Raw genomic sequence first — 17630 nt, 5'->3', positions numbered from 1 at the left:
TGCGTTTATAAGTACACGCCGTGAACATAGCTTCGGAACTACATTTATGAATTTCACTAGTTTACTGTGGGGTTAGGGTAGAGTGCGCTTAAAATAACGGAGATTCCAAAACTCTATTAAACAACACTTCTATACCAACCCCATGTCCGTGACATAAATTTACATACTATATGGATACTGTATCCGTATGTAATTGTATGTGTAGCTTGATCGTTGATTCTGTATTCATATCGAATAGCGTAAAGTAAAGTATTTAATAAATAAATATTTTAGTGTATGAATACTTCAGGAAAAAGTCGAAACGAAGAATGTAAACGGCGAAAGTTTAAATTCGAAATCTCGATAAATTTATTTGTCGCGGTTGATTAGTAAAAAAGAAGTATACATATACATATGTATATACATGAAATCTAAGAAGAATCCGTAAGAGGTAAAAGCGGCGCTACTTTAGTGTTTTCAATAAATTCATGCATTGCATCGAGGCGCGAAACTAAGTGACGAAAACTGAGATGTGCTAAGATGTTCGTCGTGCTTCACTGTCCTTTTTGAAAATCTGTTTTTTGCCTGCACGTCTGCAGTAAGTACGAAGTCGTTTTCGGCACATATGTATGTACATATATCTGTTTGACCGAGTTGGAAGGAAAAACAAGAATAAAAATGGTAGACCTGTTTCCAGATTTCCAATAGACAGTTAGTTGTCGTAGGACACGATTGTATAGATTCAAATTTGTTCCATTATTTTACCACCACCGACAAAATGTCCGAGGCAGTCGATGAAATTGCTGATGAAGAAAATTCCGTCACGATGCTGGACGTACTTCGTGAAGAGAATCAATTAGAGGAAGATGCTTGCGCGGTTCTGGGCGCATCCGATGACAAAAATTGCACATACAGCAAGGTTTCATTTCTACTTTGTTCACCGTATTCATGCGTTGCAATGAGACGCGGTGTCAAGTATCAGTTGCTCAACCGAATTTCATTTCAGGGGTATACTCGACAGGCGCTTTACGCTTGTAAAACTTGTTGTCCTCAAGCAATTAGGGCAGCTGTGTGTCTGGCTTGCAGTTTCCATTGTCACGAGGGACACGAACTGGTTGAACTTTATACTAAAAGACATTTCAGATGTGATTGTGGTAATTCCAAGTTCGAAGGGAAAAAGTGTAACTTGGATGCGGTACGTTTCATATTGTATCATTCCGCCTATTACATTCGTTCAAGTGTATCTTGTCTAATTATCTTACTCGATCCAGACGAAAGATTCCATTAACTCAGAGAACCAATACAATCACAACTTTGATGGACTCTACTGTGTTTGCAAAAGACCTTATCCAGATCCAGAAGATACAGTAAACGATGAAATGCTACAATGTGTTATTTGCGAAGATTGGTATCATTCTTTGGTAAATCATACATTTTCTTCCTCACAGTTTGATCATCTGATTTTTAATGAAATCATTTTGAACAGCATCTTGAGAATGAGAAAAGCATGCCAAAGGATGAAGCTTACGATGAGATGATTTGTGCCGATTGCATGAGAGCGAATAGCTTTCTCTGGAATTATGCAAGCAAATATGCGGGTAACTATCGACAGACATTCATTATTATATGTATTATTGTTGATATAATAGTCATCCAAACGTTCCTGATCTTGATTGTAGTATTCTCAACGAAAAAGGCTTCGTCCGAAGCAAAGGCAGTCGAGCCTGTGGATATCGAGAACGTGCATAAGGGTTGCACCATGCCACACAACGAAACGTGTTCGAAGGGAAGTTGCTTTTGGTCGGAAGGCTGGAGGAGTGCCCTTTGTACGTGCGAAGCTTGCAAAACGGTGAGATTTCCTTTCACTTTGGTTCTCTTTCAATATATAAATTTCTAATGTATTTTGTTATTTTAGCTTTACCGAGAGAAAAAAGTTATGTTTCTCCTAGATCCGACGGACAGTGTCCATGCCTATGAGGAAGCAGGTAAAGTCTACAGTCGAGAATCTCAATATGAGAAAGGTATGAAGGCTTTGGCTTCCTTGGGCCGAGTCGAACAGCTTACAGCCATTGAAGGTAAATATTAATTGTTGCTTCATTTGTTCTTCTTTCTTATTTATTTGTTCTATATTCAACAGAGTACAACAACATGAAAGAGCGGCTGAAGCAATACCTGCAGAAATTCGCTGAAAACAAAAAGGTTGTTCGCGAAGAAGACATTAAAGAATTCTTTTCAGAAATGGAATCTAATAAACGGCCAAAAGTTGTAATACCTACATATTGCCGTTGAAACGGTAAAAAAAACGTACGAATTTTCAGCTTTTAAATAATACAATCAAAATTCAATTTTCATTGTTGCATACGACGCTAGAAGCGTTTCTTTTGTATTTCTTGTTGAACCAACGATCGCTTTTATGACACGATATTCTTATTATATTTTTTATTTAACAACTGTATCTGTATGTATTATTTGTATCTATTATATATAGTGCTTACTATATTTCCGTAGTCTTCAAAAAATTATATGGGATTTGTGATAATAAAACAATGAGAGAAAATAACAAGTCTGGAAAGATGTTATTTTTTTGTTGAAACTAACGTAGTCTGTTCGATAACATCAATGAACAGCGTAACAGTATATCAACTATCGTATACATTATAAATTGTATTACAGATTAATATGTAATTGTACATTTGGTCGTTTATGTTCGAACGACTTAAAAATTCAGAAGCAGCTCTAATTATACATGTATAGAGTAACGATTCGGTTCTGTAACGAAACGTTCCGTAACTTTACACTACATAACAGAATTCGATAATAAATCATGACCATGAATCTGCATGGGTATCACTAGTATTGGCTCAGAAGAACTTGGTTTGTCCGTGTACACCGTCCAGGTCCTTTCGACACAATCGAAAATACCTGTCGAGCGAAATTCGAACAACAATCGTTTATATTTAACAAATATGATACTATAATATATTAAATCTCTGTAAAAAGAACAGAGAAACATACCGGTAGCGATCGTTTTGACGGGATCATCTTTATTAATGTCTTGGTAAACCCTGTAATCGTTGGTAGTTTGATCGCTCAGAATATCTATAACATTCTGGCGATTATTTGGCGGAGGATGCTTACAAATTATTTCCATTCTTCTGTCGCTGCTGTCTATAATAAGGCCGGTGACTTCCGGCACGTTCAGTCGAAGATATCTGAAAATTTTGAACGTGTAACATGATGCGCAAGAAGAGAGCATCGCGAGGGGGCGTACACAATGCTCACTTGTTGCAGTGGGAAGTAAATTCTCCAGGGCTGATGGTGAGAACGTTGAGTTGCGAATACGAGGAGTCAAGTTCACAGGGACCCACTTCGACATTGTGGAACACCCGGTCACCCTCTTGCGTTATGAAGGTCATATTCACCGAAAACCCTTCGGCCGCGCCGCATCCATCGTTTTTCAATATCTGTTGAGCTTGAACGTAATTCTCCGCGGACAGAAGCGCTCGAGTCAAAAAATACCTAGCTGCGCAAAGCGAAAGCGATATTCGGTACCAATTTAAATGAATTTATCTCTGCGATACGATAGAGAGATATACAGTGTAAACGAAAGAATAATACGCACGCGTTTTACCGGACCGTAGACGCGCGGCACTCAAAGTGTTGATGCTGTAAGCGAGCCCATGGCAATTGTAACCCATTGTATATCCTGGCAAAAATCCTGCATAACTCAAGGATGTGAATTTCTCTTCTTTGCAGCCTGGCTCGACTAAGTGCGCGGAAACCAGGTACCAATGATTTAAAGTTTCGCTCAACGCGTCCTCATTGTGCCCTAAAATTTCCTGTATTGGAATATAGGAGAGATAATTCAATAATTTTCATAGAGAAAGAGAGATGGACTGTGATCAAAGGAAACCTGTTACTTTCGTTGAAATGATAATGGGGACAAAAATAGAACTGCAATCCAATTATTCGGTATGCTGAGATCCGAATCACGTCCATCCATGCCCTTTATTATATCATTGTGACATTGTGATAAATATATATTTTATATATATATATTATTATATATATATGTATAAATGGCATGAAATGTGTAAAACCAGAGGTCAAGAATATATTTCGAGGGCACAGGAATATTCAGAAAAATCTCCTGCATATGTATCATGCAAAAAGAAATTTATTTGTCGTTAAAAATAATTTCTTGCCGTTTTTGCTATAAGATACTATGGTAAATCCGGCATGAAACAATTTTTATTGGAGCGAGAGCGGCGCCTCTGGTAGGGAAATCAAGAAGTTCTATTCAGGATTCATACTGCGCCAATTAGTAAATGGCAAAATGCTCGAACTATTAGCCAGATGATACCAGCAGAGCGAATTGCATCAGCGATAGTAGCGCCTCTAATGACAAAATTTCAAGACTCGTTCGGGGATCCGTATAGCGCCAATTATCCTAGTGACAAAACGCTCAAACTGATCGCTAAAAATGATCGGCAATCACTTTTGATAACAGCTGATAATGATAAGTTGACTTTTGCCGGATTTTATATTTAACCTTACGGTAAAAGCGGCGAAAACCATCTTTCCTCTATATTAGCAACAGCAAATAAAATTTCATTCACACGATGCAGACACAGGAGAGTCGTCTGAACATTTCTATTTCCTCAGAATATTCTTCCAGCCCTCAATATTTAAGTTGCAGCGATAACAAAGAATAATCAATTAATACATCTATAATGAAATATAGATAATAAAAATTAATTTGTTGTCCAATGATCCGACAGTGAACGATTTTTCGACGCGATTACGAATTTCTCTGGACGGCAGAGTCTGATATGTACTGTACAGAGTGTCTGTATATTCTGTCTGTATATTGTTAAAATTCAGTTATATTGTTAAGATAAGTCTGTATATTGTAAATCGGTGTGAAGACAAAAGAAGTGTGAAACAATGCATATGAAGACGATTATTTGATTCGAACGATGACCGAGTGAGCTACTAGAGTAAGTCACTATAGTAGTGCGTCGTTCAGAGAGATGACATTCGCGGAAGCCACTATAGTGGCGCGTCGTGCCTAAAAGGTTAATTCGAGCCCTTGAAAATTTAGTCACATGACTAAAAACCGCTGCTCCCGTCGATCAGTTCGCTTACCTGTCCCGGCTGATTGCACATAATAGTCGAGCAACCGACTGGTAGATCGTTTGCTCGATCCTGATTGTTAGCCACATTTGGAATGATGTCGTCCAGGTGCATCAGAAACAACTGCGAACCGGAAGCCATATATAATCGGGACTTGAACCGCGCGAACACAGGCGCACGCAGGCTTGAGGCAAGCCAACGAACAGTTGCTCCAGAAAGTTTTCGTTCGCTAAATTTCCAATTCTCGAAAAATCATCGATATTTTTATTATTTATGTTATTTATATATTTTATATTTTATCTTATTATAATTATTTTTTTAATATTTTATATATATATTTTTTTATTATTTCGACTGTTACAATTTCATTAAATACGTTCGATAATCGTGAACTTATTTCGTGGAGTCACTGTAAATCGGGTCGTCTCGAGAAGGTGCGCATGAGAAAGGAATCGTTCGCGTCGATCGAACACCCGCCGCCGATTTACCTTATGAAAAGGAACGTTCGCTCCGTCGGCCGTTCCATGGATTTCCCTGAGGTAGCCGGGAAACTGTTGCTCCACGCAGCTAAGAGTTTCCTCGTACACTTTCCTGCCGGCTTCGGTCTCGTACAGCGGCAGGTACGTTTCGTTCAGGGGTTTATAGATATTTAAGTACGACTGTATCAGCCCGGAGAACGTGCGCCCCTGTCAGAAAACACATAGCATTTCTTGAAGGACCGCAAAGAAATCGAGTTGGACTCGATTCGAACGCAACGGCTAATTCGATATAAGCCGCCGCACATCGCGCGCCGCGACGTTCGACGAACGCGCGTTATTAGAAAACGTCACATGCTGTGCGAGCAGATTTTAGCCAACCGCGTGCCAGTACCTTAGTACAAATATTATATAACGTAGAATATTAGTTGCGCAACGTATTCAATGTCTCGGAAACAAGGTGTGAGAATAATTCGCGTACGTCTTTGACGCGAGCCAGCGATCGAACCGTCGAATAGACGCCGCGCGTTCTGCCGACATTTCCGAGGATTTTCTATTTGAACACGTGACAGGATGCTGCAGAGATATCCGACGACAATCGATGACAGAAAATTTTTTCGAGGAAATTCGGATAACATCTACGCTCTTTTTTTCGCTTGTGAAGGTTGATCGGTGGATAGGCAGTACAGTGATGTCTCCCTAATTGACGCTCAGATTGTGTACAAAAGTGGACAATTTGGGAAGAGGAGATACGATTGTTTGTAGCTCGTTCTTATAATTGTCGCGAATTCGTAACTATAAAAACGAACCGCAAAGCTCGGATAATTGCATCTCCTCCTCCTAAATTGTCCATTTTCGTGCGCAATCTCAGCGTCAATTAGAGAGACATTACTGTATATCGAAAGAGAATTCTTGTATTCGAAAGTATGAAAGTATATTATCATGCTTCATAATTGCGGTGTTCCAATTTTACTGGACAGGCACGAAATTTGTTCATTTTCATATTTGACGTTAGTCTTGAAATGTACAATGTTAATATTTTATTAACAATATTAATACTTTTCAAGAATTCGTTATCAATCTTTTCAGTTTTGCACACTTTTTGCCCGAAGCATTTCTGTCTGGAGAGCGTGCAGGGCATTTCATTGCATTAATTTGATTATCTTTGAAATGCCGTTCAATTATACGAATGGTATACGGTAATGTCTCTCTAATTGACGCTCAGATTGTCCACAAAAATGGACAATTTGGGAAGAGGAGATACGATTATTCGATCCTTGCGGTTCATTTTTATAATCGTGACTATAAAAACAAACCGCAAAGCTCGAATAATTGCATCTCCTCTTCCCAAATTGTCCATTTTCGTGCGCAATCTCAGCGTCAATTAGAGAGACATTACTGCATATCGAAAGAGAATTCTTGTATTCGAAAGTATGAAAGTATATTATCATGCTTCATAATTGCGGTGTTCCAATTTTACTGGACACGCACGAAATTTGTTCATTTTCATATTTGACGTTAGTCTTGAAACGTACAATGTTAATATTTTATTAACAATATTAATATTTTTCAAGAATTCGTTATCAATCTTTTCAGTTTTGCACACTTTTTGCCCGAAGCATTTCTGTCTGGAGGGCGAACAGGGCATTTCATTGCATTAATTTGATTATCTTTGAAATGCCGTTCAATTATACGAATGGTATACGGTAATGTCTCTCTAATTGACGCTCAGATTGTCCACAAAAATGGACAATTTGGGAAGAGGAGATACGATTATTCGATCTTTGCGGTTCATTTTTATAATCGTGACTATAAAAACAAACCGCAAAGCTCGAATAATTGCATCTCCTCTTCCCAAATTGTCCATTTTCGTGCGCAATCTCAGCGTCAATTAGAGAGACATTACTGCATATCGAAAGAGAATTCTTGTATTCGAAAGTATGAAAGTATATTATCATGCTTCATAATTGCGGTGTTCCAATTTTACTGGACACGCACGAAATTTGTTCATTTTCATATTCGACGTTAGTTTTGAAACGTACAATGTTAATATTTTATTAACAATATTAATACTTTTCAAGAATTCGTTATCAATCTTCTCAGTTTTGCACACTTTTTGCCCGAAGCATTTCTGTCTGGAGAGCGTGCAGGGCATTTCATTGCATTAATTTGATTATCTTTGAAATACCGTTCAATTATACGACTGGTATACGGTAATGTCTCTCTAATTGTCGCTCAGATTGTCCACAAAAATGGACAATTTGTGAAAAGGAGATACGATTATTCGATCCTTGTGGTTCATTTATATAATCGTTGACAATTCGTGACTATAAAAACAAAACCGCAAAGCTCGAACAATCATATCCCCGCCTCCCAAATTGTCCATTTTTGTGGTCAATCCGAGCGTCAATTAGAAAGACATTACTGTAAATCAATGCCTTCCGAGTAATCGAAACAGAAAGTACACGTATATGGAGTCATTGAGATTTTCTCCAAGCGACTGCGTCTACGTCGTTTCCGTTCGTATCTTTAAAGACAATCGTTGCCATTATCTCGTTAATAATTTATGTAACCGCTAACTCCGTTTCTTAATGAGTGTTTTTTTCTTCTCGTTTTATGGTCAATGTAGTTGGTTAATTTTTAACGATGAAATAAGCTACTTGAACAGGTATTTGCACGCACACCGTTCCGCTAACGTAGCTGTGCAGTGGTGCACGTGGCTAGCATGTGTATAATTGCGAGCGCGAATTCGATCAAAGAGATTGAATATTCTTACGATATCGAAACCAATGTCGTAATGACTGCCTCTCGTGTAAATGACAGGAATCGCATGCCTCCTTCCAATATCGTTCGGCTCGCGTGTACCTTCTGAAGTATTTTCCAGCGTGGTCATCGTAGTTGCAGACGATACCTGTTGCGAACGATTATCAAATGATTATTCTTGTTTCACGATTTCAATTGTCAATGCGGGAAATCCCGCGGCGTCACTTGTTCCCGTCAACGCGAGTTTTACCCCTTTTCCCATATGTATGCACGTATAATTTCTCCGCGCGACGCGGTTCTATTGTTTTCGGCGTAGTTAACGACGCTCCGATTCGTCTCCTCATCTCGCTGTTTTCACCGAACCGATTGTAAATCTACGAAGATTACGGCGCGCGTTAAAAATCAAATGCATCGTCCTCATTTGATTATCAGCCGCGTACGTAATGGTGGGTGGGGAAATGCAGCGAATCGGCCGCGCAAATGTTTCGCCGATTTCGTTTCGCAACTTATGCTTTGTTTTACTTCTGGTAAAGCTCGGCTCGTAAAGAGATCTACTATTATTAGACCGCGGATTTGATCGCGTATGCAACAAATACGGCCGCGTGAAATGTCACGCGACAAATACTGCTCGGACATAACTCGGCTCCGCTCGCTTGTGCATTATAATGTCTCTCTAATTGACGCACAGATTCTGCAGAAATATGAACAATTTCGGAAGAGGAGGTACGATTATCAGAGCCGTGCGGCTCGATTTCATAAATCTTGACCATAAAAACCCATAAAAACGAGCCGCAGGGCTCGAATAATCGTATCTCCTCCTCGCAAATTGTCCATTTTTCTGCACAACTTGAACGTCAGTTAGGGAGACATTACTGCAATTGCTTCGGGAAATGTTTCCCTTCCGCGAAGATCCGCAGTCTTATTTTTTTTTTTATAAAAATAAACGATGGGAAAATCCACGAAAATGACGAACGGAAGCAGAAAGCACAGATTTCGCGTCCAGCGAGCATACCTGCGCTTATGACTGCTTCGGTCTCTCGGCCGATGTTTTGATTTCGATCACAGAAAAGAATGCGCGCGGGTCCTCTGTCTCGATGAGAAAAAAAAAGAGAGAGAGAAAAACCGGCGATATACGGTATACGAGATGCGGATGATTCGCGACAACTTGCAGGATATTCGGGAAACAACAACAGTTCTGGACGTCGTTCTAACCGCGATGAGTGTCGCGCGACTGACGACTTACGATCGGTGTCTCCCTGTTACGAAGACCGTAAGTCTGTCTAATCTACCTTTTATCGACTTCCATCGATTAGCAGAGTTGTGCGGCATGGATAGCCGAGTCACCTCAAGGGGAAAAAAGAATTCCCCGGCGTTTCGGTTAGGAATGCATGTACATTGTGCTACCATTGCAATCGGCATCGCCATCGCCATCATCATCGTCATCGATACCGGCACCGGCATTCGTCATCGGTATCGACGTTGGTTCCGCGATGCAATAATATCGTCGCGCAGACCCTTAACGTTCCTTCGATATTTATTTTCTTTTAATTAAGCGCCGCAGACTCCAGGGAAAACATATCTTTCCGAGCGCATACGAATGATCGCCCGACTACATTGCGAACTCGCCTACCCGCTCGCGGCGAACTGGATCGGGACAATTTTTTTTCCCTCGCCGTTCGCGCTTCTAACTCGGAATTCGCGTCTATCGGGTCAACCGCGGAGAGAAGTTTCGCTTCGATCGGACACGATAACGTTGACACCGGTTATCAATTTGTCGGACGGCGGCAATCAATCGTTTCTCGATCATTGGAAAGAGTACAATACTTGATGAACGCGTGAACGCTGTGTATATCGTGATATATAGTGGGTGTAGAAAGTATTCGTACGGCAATCAATTTCAACGAAAACATTATATAACTTTGTTTATTACGAAAACGTATTATAACAAAAAGGATGTGTACATATTCTTTGAAATCTTCGAAACAAATGAGCCGTTTATTTTGAAAGTGGCATAAGTCACTTTTTTTTTTTTTTTTAAATGAAAAGATACCGTTCAATTGTAATTAGTGTTACCATTAACTCGATTTTTTTGAAAAAGCGACTTATGTCACTTTCAAAATAAACGGCTCAAGTGTCATATAAAGAAGAAATTGTTTATTTATATTCTTTATGAAACTGTTAACGAAACTCTTAAATATGGATGAAAACATACGCGTAATAAGTATTCGTACACTTTCAACTTTACAACAACGTCTCGTAATTTTTATACATACGCGTAATAAAAATCAACTTACTTGTTATTCTAGTATTTAGTTGGATTTTCTTTAGATTGTATAATTGCTATGAGGCTTCGTGACATTGACATTATTAACTTTCTGGTAATTGTACTAGAATTGTAGGTAATTGTGTTTATTTATATTCTTTATGAAACTGTTAACAAAACTCTTAAATATGGATGAAAATATTCGCGTAATAAGTATTCGTACACTTTCAACTTTATAACAACGTCTCTTAATTTTTATACATACGCGTAACAAAAATCAACTTATTTGTTATTCTAGTATTTAGTTGGATTTTTCTTTAGATCGTATAATCGCTATAAGCCTTCGTGGCATTGACTTTACTAATTTTCTAGTAATTGTACTAGAAATATTATTCCATTTTTGCAGCAGCGCATTTTTTAAATCTCTTTTTGAAAAAATATGGTGATTTCGAATTTTGTCTTCGAGACGACTCCATAAGCGCTCTATGACGTTTATGTCTGGAGACTGCGAAGGGATTTTTAACTTATACAGGATCCATTGTCTTGTATTATAAGCGTTATGCTTTGGATCATTGTCTTGTAAAAAGATATAGTTGTCTTGTAGTAGCATTTTATTTGCACTAGCTTGGATATGTTTTTTTTTAAATATCAACGTATAATTTATGGTCCACGATACCACTGTGACCGATCCTATGCCGTGCTTCACAGTTGCATGCAAGTTTTCTTTTTCATGCTCGGTATTCTTTTTTCCTCCATACCGTACATCGTCCATCTGATCCGAATATGTTAAATTTATCTTCATCGGTAAATATTACACGGTTCCAATATTCCATTGGAACGTTTATCATATTCCTTTGCGAGTTGCAGTCGTTTCTTCCTATTAATTTCGTTTACAAAATATTTCTTACGAGCTATTCTGATATCCATGATATCCTCTATTCAGTAAGGGTACTTTTAAGTTCAGCTGCAATTTTTACCGCACTAATCTTTGGATTTTGTTTTATTTTACGAATTATCCATCGGTCGATGTATTCATTTTTGCTTTATTCCTTAACGTTTTTCGATTTCTATATCTGTTAATGATGCCTACGAATTGTAGACTTCGGTCTACAATATGTATATTAAGGTCTCTAGATATACTAATGATATGATATTATACTAATTATTAATATTATGATATTTCTGTTGACATTAAACAGGTTACTAGGTAATTATCATGTATATTGTAAGGGAAAGCGTCATGGAACAGTAACTGTACGAATACTTATTACGCACTACTATAAAAATGGAATAACATTTCTAGTATAATTACCAGAAAATTAGTAAAGTCAATGTCACGAAGGCTTATAGCGATTATACGATCTAAAGGAAATCCAACTAAATACTAGAATAACAAATAAGTTGATTCTTGTTATGTGTATGTTGGAAGTGTACGAATACTTATTACGCGTACATTCTCATCCATATTTAAGAGTTTTGTTAACAGTTTCATAAAGAATATAAATAAACAATTTCTTTTTTTATATGACATTTGTTTCGAAGATTTCAAAGGATACGTACGTTGTAATAAACGAAGTTCTATAATGTTTTTGTGTTGAAATTGATTGCTGTACGAATACTTTCTACACCCACAGTAGTTTCAATCACTGCCAGAACGGGTTTCAAAGTCAGCCTGTGATTATAGAGACTCGCTCTCAGGATTCGATGTATATTACAAATATTATGATAAAAAAAAAATCGCGCAGAATCTTAAGGTACGTCTGGTTATTTTGATAAAACGATACAAAATTCTCGTTCTTACAATTCTCAAAACTCTAGCATTAAAGCACCAGCATTAAAGCGTAGCTCGACAGGAGCGATTAGGTATTAGCCTTGTTATTAGCGTTCCAGCAAATCCTTTTTCTCGCACACATTAAATTCTGAACACAAATGCACAATTATGCTTTCGTAATCTTATTGCTCTTTTTGTTATGCTCCATTTAAGGAAATGTAGCTGCGACCACTTACGCGGATTGTGTCGCGGTTTACCGACACTTGCATATACTATCGGATAACTATTACAGACGAATGTTTCTCGGTTGATTTTCCCAAGTTGTTTTATTTGCCGTTGATTTTTCTCTTAATTAGATTGGTATAAACAGCGATCGGACCGAGGAAATCGATACGCGACGAAAAGGGAAAGGTAACCGTGAGAGGGTCGGATTAACAGACGGTGGATAGCGTTGTAAAAATGTATCTGGTCGTATCATGATTATGCGTGCGAGTATGAAGAAACCTTGTGCACTTTCGCACAACCGGCCATTATTCTGGCTTCCAAATGCGCCTCTTTCATGACTATACATGGACAAAGAACGGTATATGGTACCTTTTTTTACGGCTTCCTACGGACCTTCACGGATTGCATCATGTATGCAGTTACGCGTATAGATGCAGGCACTAAAAAAAAATGGGCAGGCTATTGTACTCTTTATAAGCCTGCTGCTAATCCATCGCGTTTGTTCGTCGAAGAAGATGGATAACACAGGTTCTATATTTTAACAATTTATTAGTATACACTGTAAGTTATACGCGCTCGTATTCGTGTGTGTATGCATCGTGTCTGTATTCCGAGGTTGCGTGTTTTGCGTAAATATATATATATATATATATATACACATACATACATACAGATATATATATATACACATTTTTGGAAATCGGTACGCAATCTTGTCAATGTATCTTACAGGATAACACATTGTGTGTAAATTGACAGACGATCATTTGTCTTTTTACTTCTAATCGGTTTGAAACGCAACGACGCTGTAAAAACCACCAACATCTCTGTCGACAATTCGTTCCTTTTCTCGTTTCTCGTCCTTCCTTTCCTGTGCCATTTGCTGTTGAACTACTATTGGCATGTTTTTTCTGGTAATCGTAAACAAGGGTCGGTCAAATACGATTACAAACGCGGTGATTTTCTTTTTTCTTTTTTATAAAAACTTGATTCGACCGATCGAAATGATGCGTAAGAAATAAACGTAAAGAAACAAATCGTTTCGTTGCGGAAGAATGAATTTTTAATTATCTAGATTTGTAGTTTTACAATGGGTACGCTTAAAATTCTGCAGAGGGGAAAGGAAAATTGCGAAGGTGGCACGAGGGATGATACGAGGGAACGGGATTGCGGGAGAGAAAAAAACAGGAAGGGAGAAGGAAAGGGAAGAAAGCAATTGTCCGATATCAAGACACAGGAAGTTGGGTCCGTCGAAAATGAGTTTTTTTTGGTTCGGATCATATCCCGGTTTCATTTTCAACGTTGTTTAAGTCTTGTCCCGGTAACGTGCCATCGGTATGGCCAAAATATCACGACGTTGACTTCACAGAGGTCCGCGTTCATTCAGCAATAACTCAGTCTTGTAGAAGAAAGTTAGTCTCCTGAATGTCGATGAGTAACAGCGATCGATACAAAAATATCCTGTCGACATGTACCGAGCACTAACTCCTTCCTCGTAGGAACGAAAAGACTGAATTGATTCCGAAAAGATCCAGTTACTCGGCGGAACGACTATGAGACTCAACAGGGTCGAGTGGCGCGTTTCGCCCTTTGAGCAGCTATTCGTCGACTACGCCTCAACGGAGGCGATTCTGTGTCCCTTTCATCTTCAGAATCAGAATTACTTAGTGCGGTCTTGCCGGCGTATCGCCAACTGATAACCGCTCCATCCCACTAAAAAGATTCCATAAGTTACATTAATAATAAGAAATGGGATACTTTGTGAAATATTACGTTATCAGGCATCAGCTGATAGTTAAAGCGTTACCGACGAATACTTACGGCAGTCGAAACAATCTCCTGATGGAAAGGATGCCAACTAACGTCGCGCACGCATCCCGAATGTTCTCCCAATGTGCTAACTATTCTGCCCGTTAGTACATCGTAAACTGTAATTAAAACACGTTGCTGTATTCCCTTGCTGACAGTGCACAAGTTCGCTGTTTCATAAATAGTAAAACGAAACATACTTATTACTCTGCCAGCAGCACATCCTGTGTATATGTACCTCTGTCCGGTTATGGAGGAGGGAGAAAAGTGACAACGTATAAGAGTCTGAAGTACCGAGTGCCCACGGTATGTCATGATGCTTGTGTCACCCTCCAGCATGTGTTTCGCTTTGTGAACTAGGATAAAGAGAGATCGATTATTAATTTTGTAATACGAGCAAGCTCGTCGAAATTGTAGGTTGTTGGACGGATACTTGCTTCGCTTTGGTACACGTTGCCATCGGTAGTCCCAAGTTTGATTCGCGACAGCTTTCCGTGTGTTCAGTTCACCCATAAGATCCGAGAAGGCGCGCACGTCCCACAACTTGATTGTTTGATCTTTACTGTTTGTGATGAGATATCGACCATCACCGCGTGGATCGACGTACGTGATCCCGTCCATGTGGCCAGCCAGTACTCCCACCGGATGTGGACTCGATTCGTTCAACGTTCTCCTGTCCCAGACCTAAATAAGCCAAGAAATGGGGGGAGAGGGAAAGAGCGCGCGCGAAGAGAGAAATAATAACGAGAAGACAAGAAAACGAAACGATAATGAAACGATTCAAATGTAGTGGATGAAAGGAAAGAACGAGAAAAAGACAGAAAAGAAGTTGTAGAAGATGAAGCAAAGAATTTCGGCTCGTTAAAGAATGTCGACGATACCTTACAGAGACCGTCGTCGCCAGCACTGTATAGAATTTGCGACGTGTTGTCGGCAAATACCACTGCGTTCACATCATTGTCGTGGCCCTCGATCTAAAAGGAACATAAACAATTAGCGGTGTACAATGCAAATAAAGGAAGAAGCTTACGAACCCTAAATGCGCGTTGATGGCATTCCCTGTCGTAGACGTAGAGATAACCGTCGTTTGCTCCACCCAAAATTTCACGACCGTCACTAGAAAACACTAGAGAGAACACGCAAAACCTTCGGTCTTCTGGACACAGAGGTAGCGATTCTTGTGCGCATGAATCTCCGTAAACAGGACACAAATATACTAAAAGCAGATGAAAAACAGAAGTCTGATAATATTCTAGGAGCATATGGAAGACCTTTAAAATCTTTTACTAGATTCTACTCACAACATTCTGACCAACTAGAATATACAATATAATTCCCATCGGGACTAAAAGCAGTGTCCAAAATACTCCACCCTACGTCTCGAGCTAAAATTGTCTTGAACTCTGTGAAGTCACCATCGTGCGTTCGATAAAGACGTAAAAACTTATCTACAACAAATGAGAGCCGTTAGAGAAAGACGAAGAAACTAAATATACACGAAACGAGCTCGACGATCTTACCTTGACTGGCCGTTAAGAAAAATCTTCCATCTTGGGAATAAGATCCACAAAAAGCTTTAGCATTGTATTTAGCAACCTGATGCATTTTGTTTGGCAAAAAACTACTGCTTATTCTGCATCTTTCTCCTGTGCTGAAACCAGGGCCCAGGGTTCTCCTTTGGATCATGGACGCAATAGAAATGTTGCGTTTGTCGACATCGCTAACAAATCCGCAAGCCTGCTTGGTAGCTAGACTTATTTCACTTTTCTAAAAGGAAACACACACACACAACGTGAAACCATGTCGGCGACTTAATAGCGTGATGTATTCAAAATTGAACGAACATCTAGTCTGGATGTGTTTGGATGTAAATGTAAATGGGACGTGAATCTTGGCGGTTGCGAGCTCGCGACATATTCTTCGTCCGAGTCATCGTGATCCGAGGATATGATGTGTAGTTGTCCGCTGCAAAGAATCAATGAGAAAATGTTAAACGTTTCGATGTTGTCGCAACTCGAGCAGAGAAATGAATAAGTGAGGTTGGGATGTTTTGAAAGTGCGAAACACTTTCGAGAGATTCGTTTAATATTTCGCAGCAAGAAAGTGAATTCGGGACGAACAGCATCATCGAGAAAAACGAGGTTTCATTCGAGATTTTGGAATATTTTGCATCGCTTAAAACGCATAATGACTAGATTTCTCCTCTCCATCTCTTTTTCTCGCATCGCGTGTCTCTCTTCTTCTCTTTCACGTCCCGATTCTCTGTCGCACGTTCACGAGCACGTACACGCACACATACACACGCGTAGCCCAAGGAAAAGATCCACGACGATGTTAAATCTTTCGACGACGACGAGATGATGTTCAACCAACCTGCGTATCAAATATTGTAAGACAGCGGCCAGCCCACGATCATGTTCGATGTCCATAGTCCGGGAATTAATGCCTCCCATGCAGGGAACAAACGAATCTTATTTACTGTCTAAAAGCAAACAAGGAAAACGTCCAAGGGTTGATGGCGTTAGTGCAGCGACTATGACAGTTGAAACAGACGATGACAGGAACGAGAGAGCGCGTGAGAAGTTACCGACGTAGTGGGGAGACGAAACTGAACGAGCCAACGATACGTTATCCGTACGCCGTTTTGTCAAGACACGTGAACACACTTCGGGCCGAGAAAATCGAAATCAATTGTAATTTTTTTCTCCTAGAGAGATATCTAGTGATACCGCGTTCAGAACAAATGCTTTGAAACCTGGGTTAACGGAAACAGTGCTGTCCGACGGTGTGTGCGTGCCTGTGTGCTAGGCTGTTTGCGCGTGTATGTCTCTCGGATCCAAGGGTGAGGGGAAGATGGCGGCATGGCGCGCATGAAGTACACATAATCGCAGAGTTGGGCATTAATCGATTAAAATTTTTAGTTTTATTGATTGATCAATGCTTACGATTAAATAAATTACTCATCATAAAATTGATACGATCGATTGATAAAATTAATTGTCTATCGTTGATTAAAAGAAGTATGAATTGTCAACAAATCGGCGATTGATTTAATCGATTAATCGAATCGTTCGTCAACTCCTGATCAACAAATAATTAATCGTTGAAAAATCGACGTTTGATTTAGTCGACCAATGAAATGGATCGTCGTTCGCTCATTATCTCAGTGTATGTCATTGTAGCTCGTAATTTATATAATCGTTAGGTC

General features: G+C 39.3%; 3 protein-coding genes across 5 annotated transcripts; 1 reads left to right on the top strand and 2 right to left on the bottom strand.

Annotated features, from left to right (window-relative positions):
• The first annotated feature begins 169 nt into the window (after positions 1-169).
• Positions 170-2542, top strand: LOC117223584 (putative E3 ubiquitin-protein ligase UBR7). 3 transcript variants are annotated; one of them, XM_033475963.2, is made up of 8 exons: positions 170-577; positions 665-898; positions 986-1174; positions 1251-1400; positions 1466-1577; positions 1659-1828; positions 1895-2054; positions 2117-2542. In XM_033475963.2, the coding sequence occupies exons 2-8, from the start codon at positions 758-760 to the stop codon at positions 2266-2268; spliced, it is 1074 nt and encodes a 357-aa protein (XP_033331854.2). In that variant the 5' UTR covers positions 170-577; positions 665-757; the 3' UTR covers positions 2269-2542. The 3 variants fall into 3 exon arrangements, with proteins under 3 accessions (XP_033331854.2, XP_033331845.2, XP_033331835.2); XM_033475954.2 differs by having other exon boundaries at positions 170-606; positions 677-898; XM_033475944.2 differs by having other exon boundaries at positions 171-577; positions 677-898.
• Positions 2537-9608, bottom strand: tan (C45 family peptidase tan). The gene is made up of 8 exons (XM_033475934.2): positions 9367-9608; positions 8368-8502; positions 5604-5801; positions 5128-5238; positions 3602-3818; positions 3262-3502; positions 2995-3191; positions 2537-2901 (listed from the first exon to the last, which is right to left on the bottom strand). Exons 2-8 carry the CDS (start codon positions 8482-8484, stop codon positions 2777-2779), a joined length of 1206 nt encoding a protein of 401 aa, XP_033331825.2. The 5' UTR covers positions 8485-8502; positions 9367-9608; the 3' UTR covers positions 2537-2776.
• Positions 9609-13653: 4045 nt separating this feature from the next.
• LOC117223560 (DDB1- and CUL4-associated factor 11) lies at positions 13654-17345 on the bottom strand. The gene is made up of 10 exons (XM_033475913.2): positions 16796-17345; positions 16267-16387; positions 15943-16189; positions 15724-15870; positions 15457-15638; positions 15304-15396; positions 14860-15106; positions 14623-14778; positions 14435-14541; positions 13654-14326 (listed from the first exon to the last, which is right to left on the bottom strand). Exons 1-10 carry the CDS (start codon positions 16873-16875, stop codon positions 14174-14176), a joined length of 1533 nt encoding a protein of 510 aa, XP_033331804.1. The 5' UTR covers positions 16876-17345; the 3' UTR covers positions 13654-14173.
• Between the last annotated feature and the right edge of the window lie 285 nt (positions 17346-17630).

The sequence above is a fragment of the Megalopta genalis genome, chromosome 1, assembly GCF_051020955.1.
Source record: "Megalopta genalis isolate 19385.01 chromosome 1, iyMegGena1_principal, whole genome shotgun sequence".
Lineage (NCBI taxonomy): Eukaryota > Metazoa > Arthropoda > Insecta > Hymenoptera > Halictidae > Megalopta > Megalopta genalis.
Note: the sequence above shows the minus strand (reverse complement) of the source record. Positions and strands in the feature narration are given on the sequence as shown.